The sequence below is a fragment of the Osmerus mordax genome, chromosome 5 (assembly GCF_038355195.1).
Source record: "Osmerus mordax isolate fOsmMor3 chromosome 5, fOsmMor3.pri, whole genome shotgun sequence".
Lineage (NCBI taxonomy): Eukaryota > Metazoa > Chordata > Actinopteri > Osmeriformes > Osmeridae > Osmerus > Osmerus mordax.
The window spans coordinates 12208924-12222897 of record NC_090054.1 but is presented as its reverse complement, the minus strand read 5'-3'; the positions used below and the strand labels follow the sequence as shown (position 1 = coordinate 12222897).

General features: G+C 41.4%; 1 protein-coding gene across 1 annotated transcript in view; it reads right to left on the bottom strand.

The window, feature by feature from the left end:
* Positions 1 to 3080: 3080 nt before the first annotated feature.
* pdzd8 (PDZ domain containing 8) overlaps positions 3081 to 13974 on the bottom strand; it is a 29935-nt gene continuing 19041 nt past the window's right edge. Inside the window, exons 4-5 of the mRNA XM_067237058.1 lie at positions 7961 to 8123; positions 3081 to 7718 (exon numbers count right to left, since the gene is read on the bottom strand). Coding sequence (XP_067093159.1) covers positions 5386 to 7718; positions 7961 to 8123 — 2496 coding nt within the window. The 3' untranslated portion in view covers positions 3081 to 5385. The remainder of the gene's footprint in view (positions 7719 to 7960; positions 8124 to 13974) is intronic.

Sequence of the window (13974 nt, the reverse complement as noted above, 5' to 3'; positions counted from 1 at the left end):
AGCAAACCAAAGTTGTTTCCTGTGCCCTGTGGTCAAATGCTAATGCTTGATGAGGGTCATTTTTAGATAACAGCCTTATCATAGTGAGGAGGAACACACATGTAAAAACAGGGTTGTATGTGCCATCAGAGGGAGTCGGTCCCTTCATCTGAGGGTGAGTAATCACCTGTTTCTGTAGAGTTGTTTGTTAGGATTATACATCTGTCTTAATTCACCTTTTCGCCATTAATAGTTTTACACACCTGACAGTGCTGCGATTCTTTGAATACAGGACATAATACGATTCTGATGGAAGACAAAATGTTCTTTAGAAACAGACTTTGGATTAGATTCAGCAACTCAAAGCACTGTGAGGAAATTATGTGGGTATTATTTTATTGGTCCACTCATTTTAGACATTAAAAAGTCTGTGAAATTGTATTTTATCCTTTTATTCTTGAGTCAGGGGTAATTTATTCAGTGTTTGCCTGGAAATTAACTTGTTTTAACACAGCTAAGTTAAATGATGTACTTTCAAAAGCAGTTCTGGGTTAATTGTCCCCCTCTGGAGTTTTCATCATGAGCACATTGGATAAGAGATGTGGCAAATTGTTGAACGTTTTTGGTAGGCCTTTTGAATGTGTGAAAAGGAACATCCACTTCTGGGATGACTTTCTGTCATACATTTATTAGTATTTGCCTGTTCTGTTTTTAACACAATTTGTGACATTATGCTCTGGTGGACATGTGTTAGACAATGGAAATGTAGATACATTTGGTTGAATTTTTTTTTGACAACATGATGATCTGCAGGATGTTGATCAAGATACATATTGACACTGTTGACATTATAAGCCATACATTGATTAGCTGTAAGTAAATCATTTTTCAAAAGTAGTTAAATTCATACCTATTTAGTTCCAGTACATGGCACCTTAGGAGGGGGATGACCCAAGCACTTTATCACACAGACATAGTCACTGAGCTCCACAGTGACTGAGTCATTTATTAGTAACTAATAATGATTGTGCCACTGTATAGTCAGCAGCATTCAGTCCTGAAGGTTTTTACGTCATCGTTTCTCGATTGACTGCTACCATGAAATAAATGTTGAGAATTCCACTTTACAGGATTTGTATGCGTGTCCACATACACACTTCACACAGATTATGGAATTGGCTAGCTAGCTCTTGCACGTCCCTAGTAATCTTCACAAGGATCCCCTCCTCTGTTTAACACAGAACAAAATACGAAAATATTGACTCTGTCTCTCTTTGACCTAACAAAAACGACAAGGCATACAGCATAGCACAATAATTGTCATGTATTGACACTGACAATTATAAGGTTCAGATACAAAAGTTTGGTTTTTCCAAATTTCCTTGTTTTGACACTTTATACTATTATATTGTATGTTTTGTTTATGGTACAAAAACATTTTATGTATTTAGATAATTTTGATATTTAAATATTATGAAATGACCCCACTCTTCACTATTTGCTGATATTTTCTTTTGTTTTATAAGAAAATTATTTTAACAAGATTACAATAGATTTTTTTTGTTTTTACTATTTACAATAATTTGTTAAATCATGGTGGTAACACGAGATTAAATATATTTTTTGTCTTTTTGTATACCAGAAAACTAAGGCACATGCGCACAAACATGTACAGTACGTGTTTGTGCGTGTGTTATTGTCAGTGTGTGTGCCTTCTGACATGTATGTCATTGGTTTATGTGTCTCAAGTACTAAATGGTACAAATGATGTTGCCATTTTATATTCTGGACTGATGGTTGCCTGGTTGTGTACATGTGAGGTGTGCTGATTGTGTAATATATGTTGACATTCATTGGAGAAGGGAAATCCTAAATTAAATGTTGTATACTCTGAAAAAACATCTGTATGGACAAGTCAGTGCTGTATTTTATCTTTGATCTATCCTCTGATTTTAGGCCTTATCTAATACTGAAGGTAAACCACTTATTAAACACAATAGAATGGTCAGAGATTTATAATAATCAATTGTATAGCTCAGCTTCTTAAAGCCCACCATTTCCATATGTAAAGGATATAAAATGCATACAACATAATACACGTTCAAGACGTGGCTGCCGGTCCTATGTTATGTTCTATGATCCATAATTGAATCATTCTTCTGCTTTTAACGGATAAGAATGATCATCAATGATTTCCATTCCACATGTATAACATTTATAAGGGGGTAATGCTACTTTTCTGGATGTCCATTTTGAGCACTTGAAAAAGAAAACACAAGAGCAGGCTATGATGGGGAAATGTGTCACTTAGTCACCCCATGTAGGAAGAGACACACTGTAATCATTCCATCCATCTCTCCGCTGGGCTCCAATTACTTACCAGATGCTTGCACAATGATGTCCCTCCCCACCAAGGAATCATAGCACGAGGACACAGTGCCTCAATCTCACCCTCACTTGTAGATTAAAGAAAAAATAGAACAGTTGGTTGTAGAACATATTTCCCAATGTAGGGTGCAACCACGAGATTCATTTTCAAATTAAACACTGACCTGCAGGATTTAAGGGTCTTCATGGGTATATAATCTCAGCCAACCAGGACAAATATCCCCCCCCCCACACACACACAGTTTCTCCCTTTGGTTCTAGGGCCTAGACAATCTGGGGGTTACTGGTTGGGATCTAAACTCAGAGCCAAAGTCTTTCACAAAGCCCTTCTTCTACTCCAAATGATACCAGTCTATCATCCAGATTGACAAACAGCATTTTTGCACTTGACACACTGCCCCCACACTCACAAACACCACTTTCGTCAAACATTTGATACAGTATAACTATGTATTACTATATAACTATGGTCCAAATCATTATTGGTTCGCTATTGTTCAAGCTTATTTCTTGCATATTTTTTCCATAGTTGTGTGATGCATGTCTACAATTAATTATTTTTTGTGCATTTCAACCTATAGGCGAATCTTTTTCAACTATCTCTGTATCCCATTTAGAATAAATTAGCTGTAGCTAACTACAGACAGTTTCAGAACAGTTACTATAATAGATGGTCAATATTAGAATAGTGAAGACAGCTCATTTACATTATTCCCAGGTGAGCATGTTTATTTAGGCTATGTACAATAGCGCTTCATCACACAAGCCATCAGAACTGTGTACAACATTCCTCTTACAAAACAAGAACACCTCAATGGCAGAAGGCCATGGCAGACACTCTTAACACACTGAAACATGGGTAGGAGAAGGATCAGAAGCATGTGATAACTGGGTTTGAAGAACACATTGTACAACGGCAGCAGCAGCAATAGTAGCATAGGATAAGATAAATTGTTTTGTCTTTACTGAAGTACTCTTATACCCTTAATACCAGACCAGGAAATTCAAGATACCAGACTAACTGTGACATGGGAAAGACAGTACGCATGGGAGAGAAACAGAAAGAAAAAACAAATCACCAAAAAAATAATCCCTTCCTGATTATCAGTTTTTCCTACAAAAATATTGCACAAAAAAAATCTGAATATACAAACGATTGAAGAGAGTGACAAGTATAGTAGTCTAGCCAGTATCCACAAGAGCATTACGTCTATTGCACAGAAAAGAAATGTGGCATTGCTGTCTATCCCCCCAGTCTCTATTCTTTTATCTTGTGTCCTGTCTGACTGAACCTAATTGGTCAGTTAAAGCAGTAGCAGCACAGACATTAAAAAGCACTGTGATATCAACGGGCCTTAACTTGTTTCATGTGTAAAGACTTAGCAGGCATGGTTGTTGTATAGCCAGAGGGTTTGCATTTGCATTCATTTCTTAACAAGTATTTTCCCCTGGTGGCTAACTGCAGTTGTAATATTAATGTACAATTTGGCTGTGAATGACAACATCACTGTAATGGTCCACACCCAGTATACAGGGGTTAGGTCTGGGTGCGTTTGGGGGGCTTGCTTTGTGCAGAACATTATATACACGTAAATAGTAATTGGCCTACATTCATTCGTAAGTGATAGAACAACTTTAAAATGCAAAAACACAATCCCACCATCAAGCTCTGAGCATTCAGTCAACCCCACACTATCACCAAATTACCAACTGTAATTTTGTGATGTATACAAAACAAAAAAAGAGATCAGTGTGTGAACATTGATTCCAAAATTAACCATATAAATGATCCCTCTGCCTTAGACACATACACAATTTGCATTGGTCAATATTCCTTTTAAACAGCAAGCATTTGAACTCAAGTATGAATAAGTGACTCCATCCTCTTCCATCACGAGTTTATAAAACATAGTCACACAATCACCATGATTTGTTAGGCGGATTAGGAATGAAAAAAAAACTATCAAATAATTTGTTATAAAATAATTTCTCTGTTGGAACATAACTTTACATGGCTACTACAACTGTGATCCCCACCCCCCAACCAAAGAAAAAGAAAACAGTTTATGAAAAAACACTTTAAAGAAAGGGGAAACAGACAATGGTCACAGACAATCATACATGTTTGGCCTCATAAAAAAAAAAAACCTAAACCAAGAATGGAGGTACTAACTTATCTGATTCCACAATATTTCTTATCCATCATATTTATTACCTTCACTTTATCGATATTCTAAAAGGTCCAAGAAGAGGGTTGAAGTCACGTAGTTTGCAAAATCCAGGGAAAAAACATCATAGAAGGTAATGAAGTCTTATGAAAAGTACACAATCCGTGGAAAAAAATCTATATGGCAGACTTGTTTTCTGCATTTTGCATTGTAATCCCTCTGTAGACTTACGGTATGTTGCCGTGTCTAAAGATATCCATGGGCTTGTGATTCACAGCATACAAAACAGAGCGATAAAACAAATACTGTAGACTAAAATAGAGAATGGAAAGCACAGGCTTTTACTGTAACAGAGGGGGGGGTAAGAACAAAACTACTGTAACATTTTTTTTAAAGACTAAATACCATATTACGTTCACATTTCAAGCAGTAAGAAAATAGATTTTTGTTTTTAAAGGTGCTTTTGAAATAAAACAAATTAACCAAAATTCAGGAAATGTCAGTACATTTGTTTCTTTGCCAATTTTATCTACACATTTACGAATGTTTTGGAAGACAGTCAAAGTGGATTCAAACAGGTAACACACCCTTGCATCTTCCCTTTAAAATAACTGACTTGTGTACATTAAATTGCAGTCTTCTGGAGCATACATTGTCTTGCTAAACCAACTATAGAGAAAACTGTATGGAGGGTTAGTAAGCCTTAAATTAAGCATCATTTATTTTGAGTAATATCGCATGCCCAACCAAAGAAATCTGTCCCCAAACCCCAACGACAAACATAAAAATCTTTAAAAGGTTTTGCTGTGAGTCCCAAGCCCAAAGCCTATCCAAATCAGCCTATCCATTTTTAATGAAGGGCCTCTACACAGATCTGTTCCTCTGTGATGTCATCCAGCATCTGTACCTCTACAGGACTGCATGTGTCACTGTCATAGGCTTCAGCCTCCATCAGGGCCTCCTCTAGAGCAACCCCTTTAGCCTTGAAGCCATGCTGCTCAGAGGGTGAGGTACTCTCTACAGACTCAAGGTCTTCAATACCTGCCCGGTAGTGGATCATGAGCAGGGTTAGGGCTTGGAGTCTCTCACCAGATTTGGCCAGGGCGGCAGTGATCAGGGCCTTCCGCCTGGCATCCTCTGCCTCCCTCTCCTCCAGCATAAGAGCGTTGTTGTGCTCTAGCTCCTGGTCGATCTCCTGCTGCAGCTTGTCCAGCATCAACTCCAGCTTCTGAGAACGTTCGTCAGTGGGCAGGCCCCGGTAGAGGTCCCGTCCGATCTCCTTTACGGCGATAAACACGCTGTCGTCCAGTCCACCTTCCCTTCGAACTAGTTTGGTGCTGGCACCACTGCCTCCACCACTGGCTGGCAGCTTGGAGGGGCTAGCGCCAGAGTAGTTTTCAGTGTCGCTGCTCTCATTGTCTGAAGTGTTCGGAGTGTGCTTGGGCGAAGGCTCTGCAACACCCGGTATGACATCGGCAGCCTGTTCTGCCAACCGCGTCTTGGGTACCTGGCGGAGGTTAAGCAGACGAGAGCTGGTGTTGATTATGTGGCGCGTGAGGCCTGTGGTGGCGCGGTTGATGGTGGACTTTGCCTCTGGGTCAGCACCACGGCGATCGGTGGCTGCTACACACAACGGGTTCTCAGCGAGGCACTTGTCCTGGCATTTTTTGTGGCAGACGTAGGAACAGATCATGCACTGGGAGGCTGCCTTGGTCCAGACTTTCTTCTTGCAGTACTCACACCAGGTGGGGTTCTGGAACTGAGTGTCCTGGAAATTGTGGCGGACCTCCACCAGCTGCATGGAACCATAGACCAGATCATCTCGGGGTGTCGAGGACAACTGTTCCCTCTCTCTCTCCCTGTCCCTGTCCCTTAGCTCCTCATCCAGGAAACTGCCCTCCCTCTCCCCTTCCAACAGCCGGCCAGGCAGCTCAGTCTCACCCTCACCGAGATAGCAGAAGTTGATAGTGACATCTCCATAGCACAGCTTCTCATTGAAGCCCTTGTGGGTGCTGAGATTGCGCAGGGCCGTGCGACTGACGCTTGCTCTGGGTTCTGGAGCACACAGCCTGAAGGTGCTCTGGTATTCTGAGGAAGATGTGGACAGACACTCCAAAGCAACGTGCTCCAACATTAGGCTGATATGGCCCAAACACAGCAGGCTGCCCAGCTTGAAAGGGTCCTTGCACCACAGGGCCACGTTAAGGTACTTATGGTTGCTTTCAACCTCAAACACTACAGCGGCTTTGGCCCAGCGGGCTGTCTGGTTACGGAACATGATTTCCGAAGACTCCCAAAGTGAGTTGTCCTCCATGCTGTCCCGTGTAGTACAGGAGCTCTCTGACATCTTGTCTTTGGCCAAGTCCAACTTGCTGCTGCTGGGTACCAAAGGGACAGCTGACGGCTCTTCACAAGGCTCAGGCACCTTGACTGTAAGCTTTGAATCAGGCTGTTTGACAGGTGTCTTCTCAGCGCTGGCCTTGTCATCATTGCTTCCTGTCCCTGGAGTCTTTTCTGGAGATTTCTCAGACAAAGTCGAGGCTGTTGTGGTACTACCATCACCTACCTCAAATAGACTTTGGGTTTCAGAAGAGGTTGACGTCAATTTGATTTGGGGTCTTGGGGGCACAGGAGGGCGAGAAGGCGGGGGTGGGGGAGGAATAGTGGGCCGTTGTAGTCCCTCCCCAGGCTCTCCACTGCTCTTGTGCGGCGAAGGCTTGGGTAAGTCTTTGGGTTGGGGTTTAAGTGGGGACTGGAGGCCAGCCAGGTTGAGTCTGCGGTTAAGAATGGGCGATATGCTGCCAAGAGGCTTAGAGGCCAGGTTGGCCACAGTTCTTTTGGGGCTTTGGTTCACAGCCAGTAAGAAGTCTTCCTTGGTTTCAGTGCTCCCACAACTGACCTGGCTAGGCCTGGGGTCTACACTCAAGTCCTCATATTCAGAGTCCATGTCTTTGCTGTCAGATATGTCAGAGAGGGTTGTGATGGGAGCCGGGTCTTCTTCGTAGCCTCCAGGTGGAGGGATGAAACTGGGCTCGTCCAGCTGAGACAGCCCCTCCTGGAGGGGGCCCAAGCCACCCACTGCAGAGGACTGGTGACGCACAGGCCTCTCATACAGGACCAGTACCCGGTCCCCTGCCTGTTTCAACAATTTGGGTACTTGAACAGAGGATGTCACTTTAACACCTGCCAAGGTTAAAATAAGAATTAATAAATGATCAATAAGTGCTGACCAACCACAGACATGTAACAACATACTGTATAATGAAAGTGTTATTATGTAAAGCATGAACAAGGAGTCTAACATAACATTTCTGCATTATTGTTGTTGGTAAAACAATTTAATAATGAAAATAAAATAAAAGAATAAACAGTTAAACCACCTTCGTCAAAAGATGGATATACTGGCAACTGTCTTTGTGTCTCACCTCCGATGGCAATGAGGCGATCACCTTTCTGCAAGTCTGCCTGGGCGGCAGGGGAGTTGGGGGTAATGGTCTCGATGCTCACATGAACCGCGTCACCTTCGCTGGCTGGGACATGTCTGAAGGTCATCCCCACACTGCCAGAAGGCCCCTTGATCACCTCAGTCTAAAACAAAAGGATATAAATAATCACACAACAATCTGTTCAAAATGTGATCATATGAAAACAAAAAGGATGCATGAATAAATCTTACATTTGAAAAGTGTGGGGCCTATAGAACAAATATGGCAACCAGCTATTCCATTTAGGAGAGATGCTGAATGTTTCAAGACAAGGAGCTTTGCCTCCACACATTGGTGGGTTTGATGACAGGAAAACAATGCATGCCAACTCTGAGGGAGAAAGGAGGCCTGCAATTAGAGCCAATTTTCCACCCCTGGAGTTTACCAGCTGCTTCAATCACTGTCACACAGCACTGGACAAGTCATGTATCCCACAACACACCTGGTGTGACGTCAAGTTGACCTGCTTTGGTATATCTAACAGACTATATTATGACAACACATACAGTATATAATCCAGGCATGTTTTAGGACTGTACTTTGATGATAGTATCAAGTTGAGCATGAACGATGTCCATCCCCAAAACAATCTAGACATCAAAGCCAAATTGCTGAAGAAGTTTAGGAAGTCTGTCTAATCTCGAATGGAAGGTTTACTGTGGAGAGTGGGAAAAATAGAAGGCCACAGGAGAGATGATAAAGGGTAACAATGAAAGTCCTGGTCTCAGAGAAAGAGTGTCTGAAAAGCTGGAAAGACAGAGACAAATGACTGTAATTTCCAAGCTGTCATTTGTTATCCTTCTCTTGGAAAGAGCTGATAGAGTTATGGGTGAGGATGAATAAGCAGATGATCTATAGAAGCTGGCAAGCACAGGAGAGGCTTGATTCACTTGAAACTGAAGAATGCTTCTGAAAGATACCAAGACCCAACCTTAAGTATTTTTTGGGGAACAAACTCCACAAGGCTAAAGAAGTATACAATTGCTCTACTTTGTTTTCATTGTTCTAGTGTTTTCAACTATGAAAATAGACTGTTGTAGGCCACACTGACACGGTATAGCAACTGACAGAAAATCCTTCTAAATCCTGTATACCAATAAACCGCTATTTCATTGAGACTTTACTCATCTATTTAACACTGGTTTCCACCTCAAGGCATAACCTGATCTTGACTTCTTGCACCCCTTCCCAGTATCCTCTAATACAATTGAAAAGGCAACAACAGGTGTGTGTGTGGTGGAAAGTAAGCAAATAAAACACTCACCTGTATAGCACTAAACAATTGTCCTCATCTGTACAAAGTCAACAAACTGCTCTTTACACTTAAACAGCCACAGGTAGTACAGGCAAGCAAGTCACTTTATGTACTATATAATAAATCTAGTATACTGTATTATGTTTAGGCTGAAGACAATAAATAATATTGTTCAGCTTTAGGCTACTAATTGAACAGGTTCTCACACAAAACAGCTTTATAACAAAATGTATTATCAAAATATTTGATCTTCAGAGCATAGATAATAGTCCCTAATTCCATCCATCCATCATCTGCCGCTTTTCCGGGGGTCGGGTCGCGGGGGCAGCAACCTAAGCCCCTAATTCAAAGTCCATAATTCAATGCATAATTAATATTTTTGTTAATTTGGTTTTTGCGCCACCCTTGCAAAAAAGCTCTTTCCAAGTACAGAGAAATTCAGAATCAGAGAGAGCATTTCCACTCACACATAAAAAGCCATTTCTGGCTCAATATGTAGCTGGGCATGGGATAGCTGGAATAATATCAAGGGGGGCTATTGCTATTATTGAGGACAAACCTCCTCTTTGTACTGGAGGAGGAAGCGTTGTATGATCTAAAACTAGGCCTTTCATCTGAAAATGTCTGCCTTTGAAAGTACTGAGACCCACTCCTGTCCCTAAGCCAACATTTCAGGGATGGATTTCAACAACAAGAGACAACACTGCCGGAGACTAAAGGGAATTCAAAATATGATCAAATGGTCCAATAAGTGGACTGAAACATCAACAAAGTTACAATTTGAAAACAGGACATAAATCAGCAGATGGCCTCTCCTCGTGGAAACCTGCTTCCAAAACTAAAATGACGTAGGCTACAGTCCATCTGATGAAGTCTCATGTGGCTGCATCCCTGTGTTCTGTAGAGAACACAGGGATTGACACACAAACTGAAACACAAACTGAAAAACATCACTGAGCAGCAATGAAGCGTGATTTGCAAGGATGAACACCAACTAAAGGGCAATTATGGAAAAGATGGGGGTAGCAGTAGGGAATTGCATAGGATCAAGACAATAATGAAAAGGCAGCAGGTAAACAGATGCAGTCTTTCCTGGAGAATACAGTGTGTTGTGTTGAGACACTTCGAAAAAGGATCGTTCCATAGAACGTCTTGTCTCCATACAAGTGATAAGTTTAGGAGGCTACCCTTTAAAGCATTGTCCTTAGATTAATAATAAGAAAAAAACCTTGTGTCCTTTAATGCTGTATTCCTGAAATATTACCAGCTTTCCTTCATTGATTGAAGACTTACGTATTCACACAAGTGAGATCTTCAGAGCTTGCATCCCTGATACAGTTGTTGTACACACCGTGACAAGGGTGGACAGATTATGGCTGGCGAGCTACTGTAGCCACCAAGCCAGTGTACCTTGGGTGCATGTTTCACACAGGAAATGAATGTGCATATCTACTGTAAGTTTGGCTTTTATAGACTTGACACAGACTGGTTATTTGTGTGGCTACACAGTCATACATTTTTATCAGAACTGCAATATATTGTGAAGAAGCATTCATTATACAATACCACAAATACAGCACATTTGTCTCCTTGCAAACAATCAGGTTGAAGTGCCATAACTACCCTTTGTAAAAAATAATTTTAAAGGACTTTTAGAACAAGAGACGAGAGGTGAGTCAGAAGCTGTGGTTATCATAATGAGCTGTGCAGCTCATACTCTAATACTACCCTGCAGTTCACACACACATTAGCATTGCAAAAATCAAGGTGGTCAGATAACATGAATCATCTGCCTTACACTTTTTCTTTGATCGACGCAACAACAAAAAAAACACAGCACCCCACAGACACAATTGTATGCTCTGCTAACCTAACTTTGCCTTTGAAGGAAATGCACAAAGACATCACATCGAGCTCTGCAATTGTAAAGACAGGCGGTGAGACAGGACCACCTCGGTTACAGACAAATTACCCGTGCAGCAGATGCCAAAAGATTGAGCAAACATGTCAAGTGACATGAAGGGTTGACGCACAAGGCTGGTTGTTATGAGTATGTGTATCTTATTGAACGTGTCCGTGTGTGTGGGTGTGTGCGCTTGTATGTACTGGTGTGTAGGTGTTGAGGGACATTCAATGAAGCCATTGTGTACGCACAAACACAGTTGCCATGTGCATACACCTGGAGATTTACAGCCATGTCCACCCCCTCAGCCTCCCATTTGTCAGGCTGATTTGCATACTAGAGCAGGAGTTTTTATTTTCTGAAGTGCAAATAGTGGGTGAAACCCTCACGCCCTCATCACTCCCACGTGTTGTGTGCACAACACACACACGCACGCACACGCACACACACACGCACACGCACACACGCACACACACGCACGGGGGACTCTGACAAGATAGAAACCCTCTATTGAATTTACAAAGACCACAGCTCTAAAGCAGGTGCTCATTAAAGAGTAAGGCTCAACAGATCTCCATCAATGCATTACTTTCATGGGTCTGTCATTACAGTCACTAATGTTTAAAAAACTGCTACTGATGTGGTCAAAAGGCATCTTATCAAAATAGCATATTGAATTCCTTTTTTTTTTTTTATTGGACTTTTCCCCCTTAAAACATGCTAAACATTTACATTTACATTTAGTCATTTATCAGACGCTCTTATCCAGAGCGACTTACAGTAAGTACAGGGACATTCCCCCGAGGCAAGTAGGGTGAAGTGTCTTGCCCAAGGACACAACGTCAGTTGGCATGACCAGGAATCGAACTGGCAACCTTCGGATTACTAGCCCGACTCCCTCACCGCTCAGCCACCTGACTCCCATGAATATACATGAATATACATGAATAAAGATGAGCTTAAAGGTGCAGTATTGTTTATAAAAAGGTTCTGAATGCCTAAAGATCACCTTTAGGTAAAGCATGACCTATCTTTCTGTTTATACATGTTAAAATACAATCTTTATATCGTGGACTATTGCAATTTAAATGTATACATTCATAATCATGCCTGAAACACAACATGACATACGCACATATCAAGTGTGAGATCCAACTCATATTTTCTCACTCTTAAGCTAAAAGGGTCTGTTTTGTGGCTTTTCCCCTGAAATGACATTGTTCTATTCCTTTATGGGAGAGCTTTATCTCCTGCCTAGCTGAAGCGGCCGGCTAACCTTGTTAACATTGACTGAGGGACCAGCCAGCCGTTGGTTCCTTCTCTGAGGAGGAAAACAAACAATAACGTAGCAACAGGGAATTGCCCAGATGTAAATAGCACAATGTGCCTTCTATTTCAGCAATGGCGCTCTTTTTCAACTGCAATGGAAAGCAAATGAAAGGTTAATATGACAAAATAGCAGGTATCACTGCTAAATAATGGTTGATCGGCAGACTGCGTTTTGCTTCTTGAGATAGAAGGTAGTTGGCCATGTTTTTCCTTTAATTCTCAGAGCATCTGAAATACTGAATCCTTAATTTGGTGGCCAGCATGTGATGTAAATGTTAGAGGTTAATATTTAAGACTTTTACTTCAATGATTTGAGGCATTACTTAATAAGGAGGTATTCCCACACAACACACTAACCAACTTATCAAATATTAACAGTGTTTGTTTCATAAAACAGAGTGAGACACTGATTAAGTGTGACATTTTTCCTGTAGTATACATCATAGGTTCCCAAGTCCTGTCTAGAGCTGTTCCAGGACATGCCTGCATTTTGTGGTACGAATCTCGCTTGCTTCAGCAGGATAGCTCCAGTGGCATGGCTAACTAAAGAGTGTTGACCTGTAAGATGCGGAGCCTGCTGCTGCTGCATGGTGGAGCAGTGTGCACCACTTGGGTAGGTCCAGGCAGTGCACGTGAGCAGTGCAGCGTCTGCCGGATGCTGGTCGAGGCGAGCAAATCCTTTTCCCTGTCACTGCGCTGCCCAGTAATCTAATCTAATACCACATGTCAGATCGATTTGTGTATGGTTATAGGGTACAAGTCCCTGCAAGGCAAGCACACAGCAATTCGCTGCCATGTTCAATTAGTGGCACAGTCGGTGGGGGCTTGGATAGCCACTGGCTAGGAGGTTTGCATTGGCACAGCTCAGGTTGATTAGCTCCACTAAAATAAATGCTGTGAACATCACAAGTCATAGTGAATGTTGTATGAATCAACGTTTTGACCCTGTCCTGGCCAATTGTTAAATTCCCTGTCAATTGATTTCAGAGATTAAAATTTTTCTGGCTTTAGCAATTTGATACAAGATTTTTTAAATCACAATATGAAGGTATGAGATAATAATTGCATATTTAAAGAAGCAAAATGTCCGTCTAATGTCAAACATAAGGAGTCAGCATGTATGTATCCCTTTCTCACTCTTAATTTCCATCTAAACGGAGGTACTGAATTATCACTAGCATAGCACAGACATTTACATTTAGTCATTTACATTTAGTCATTTAGCAGACGCTCTTATCCAGAGCGACTTACAGTAAGTACAGGGACATTCCCCCCGAGGCAAGTAGGGTGAAGACATAGTGTGGTAAATGAATACAATAGGAAAACATTCTTACAAAGTTTCAAAAGTGAAAATCCAATGAAACTTTTAACATAGTTTTGCCAAATATAATCATAGCTTTAGGTTTCGCTACACAACTAAAGCTAGTTGTGCTTAATTTGTACCTCCCTGTCTCAGATCTAAAATAA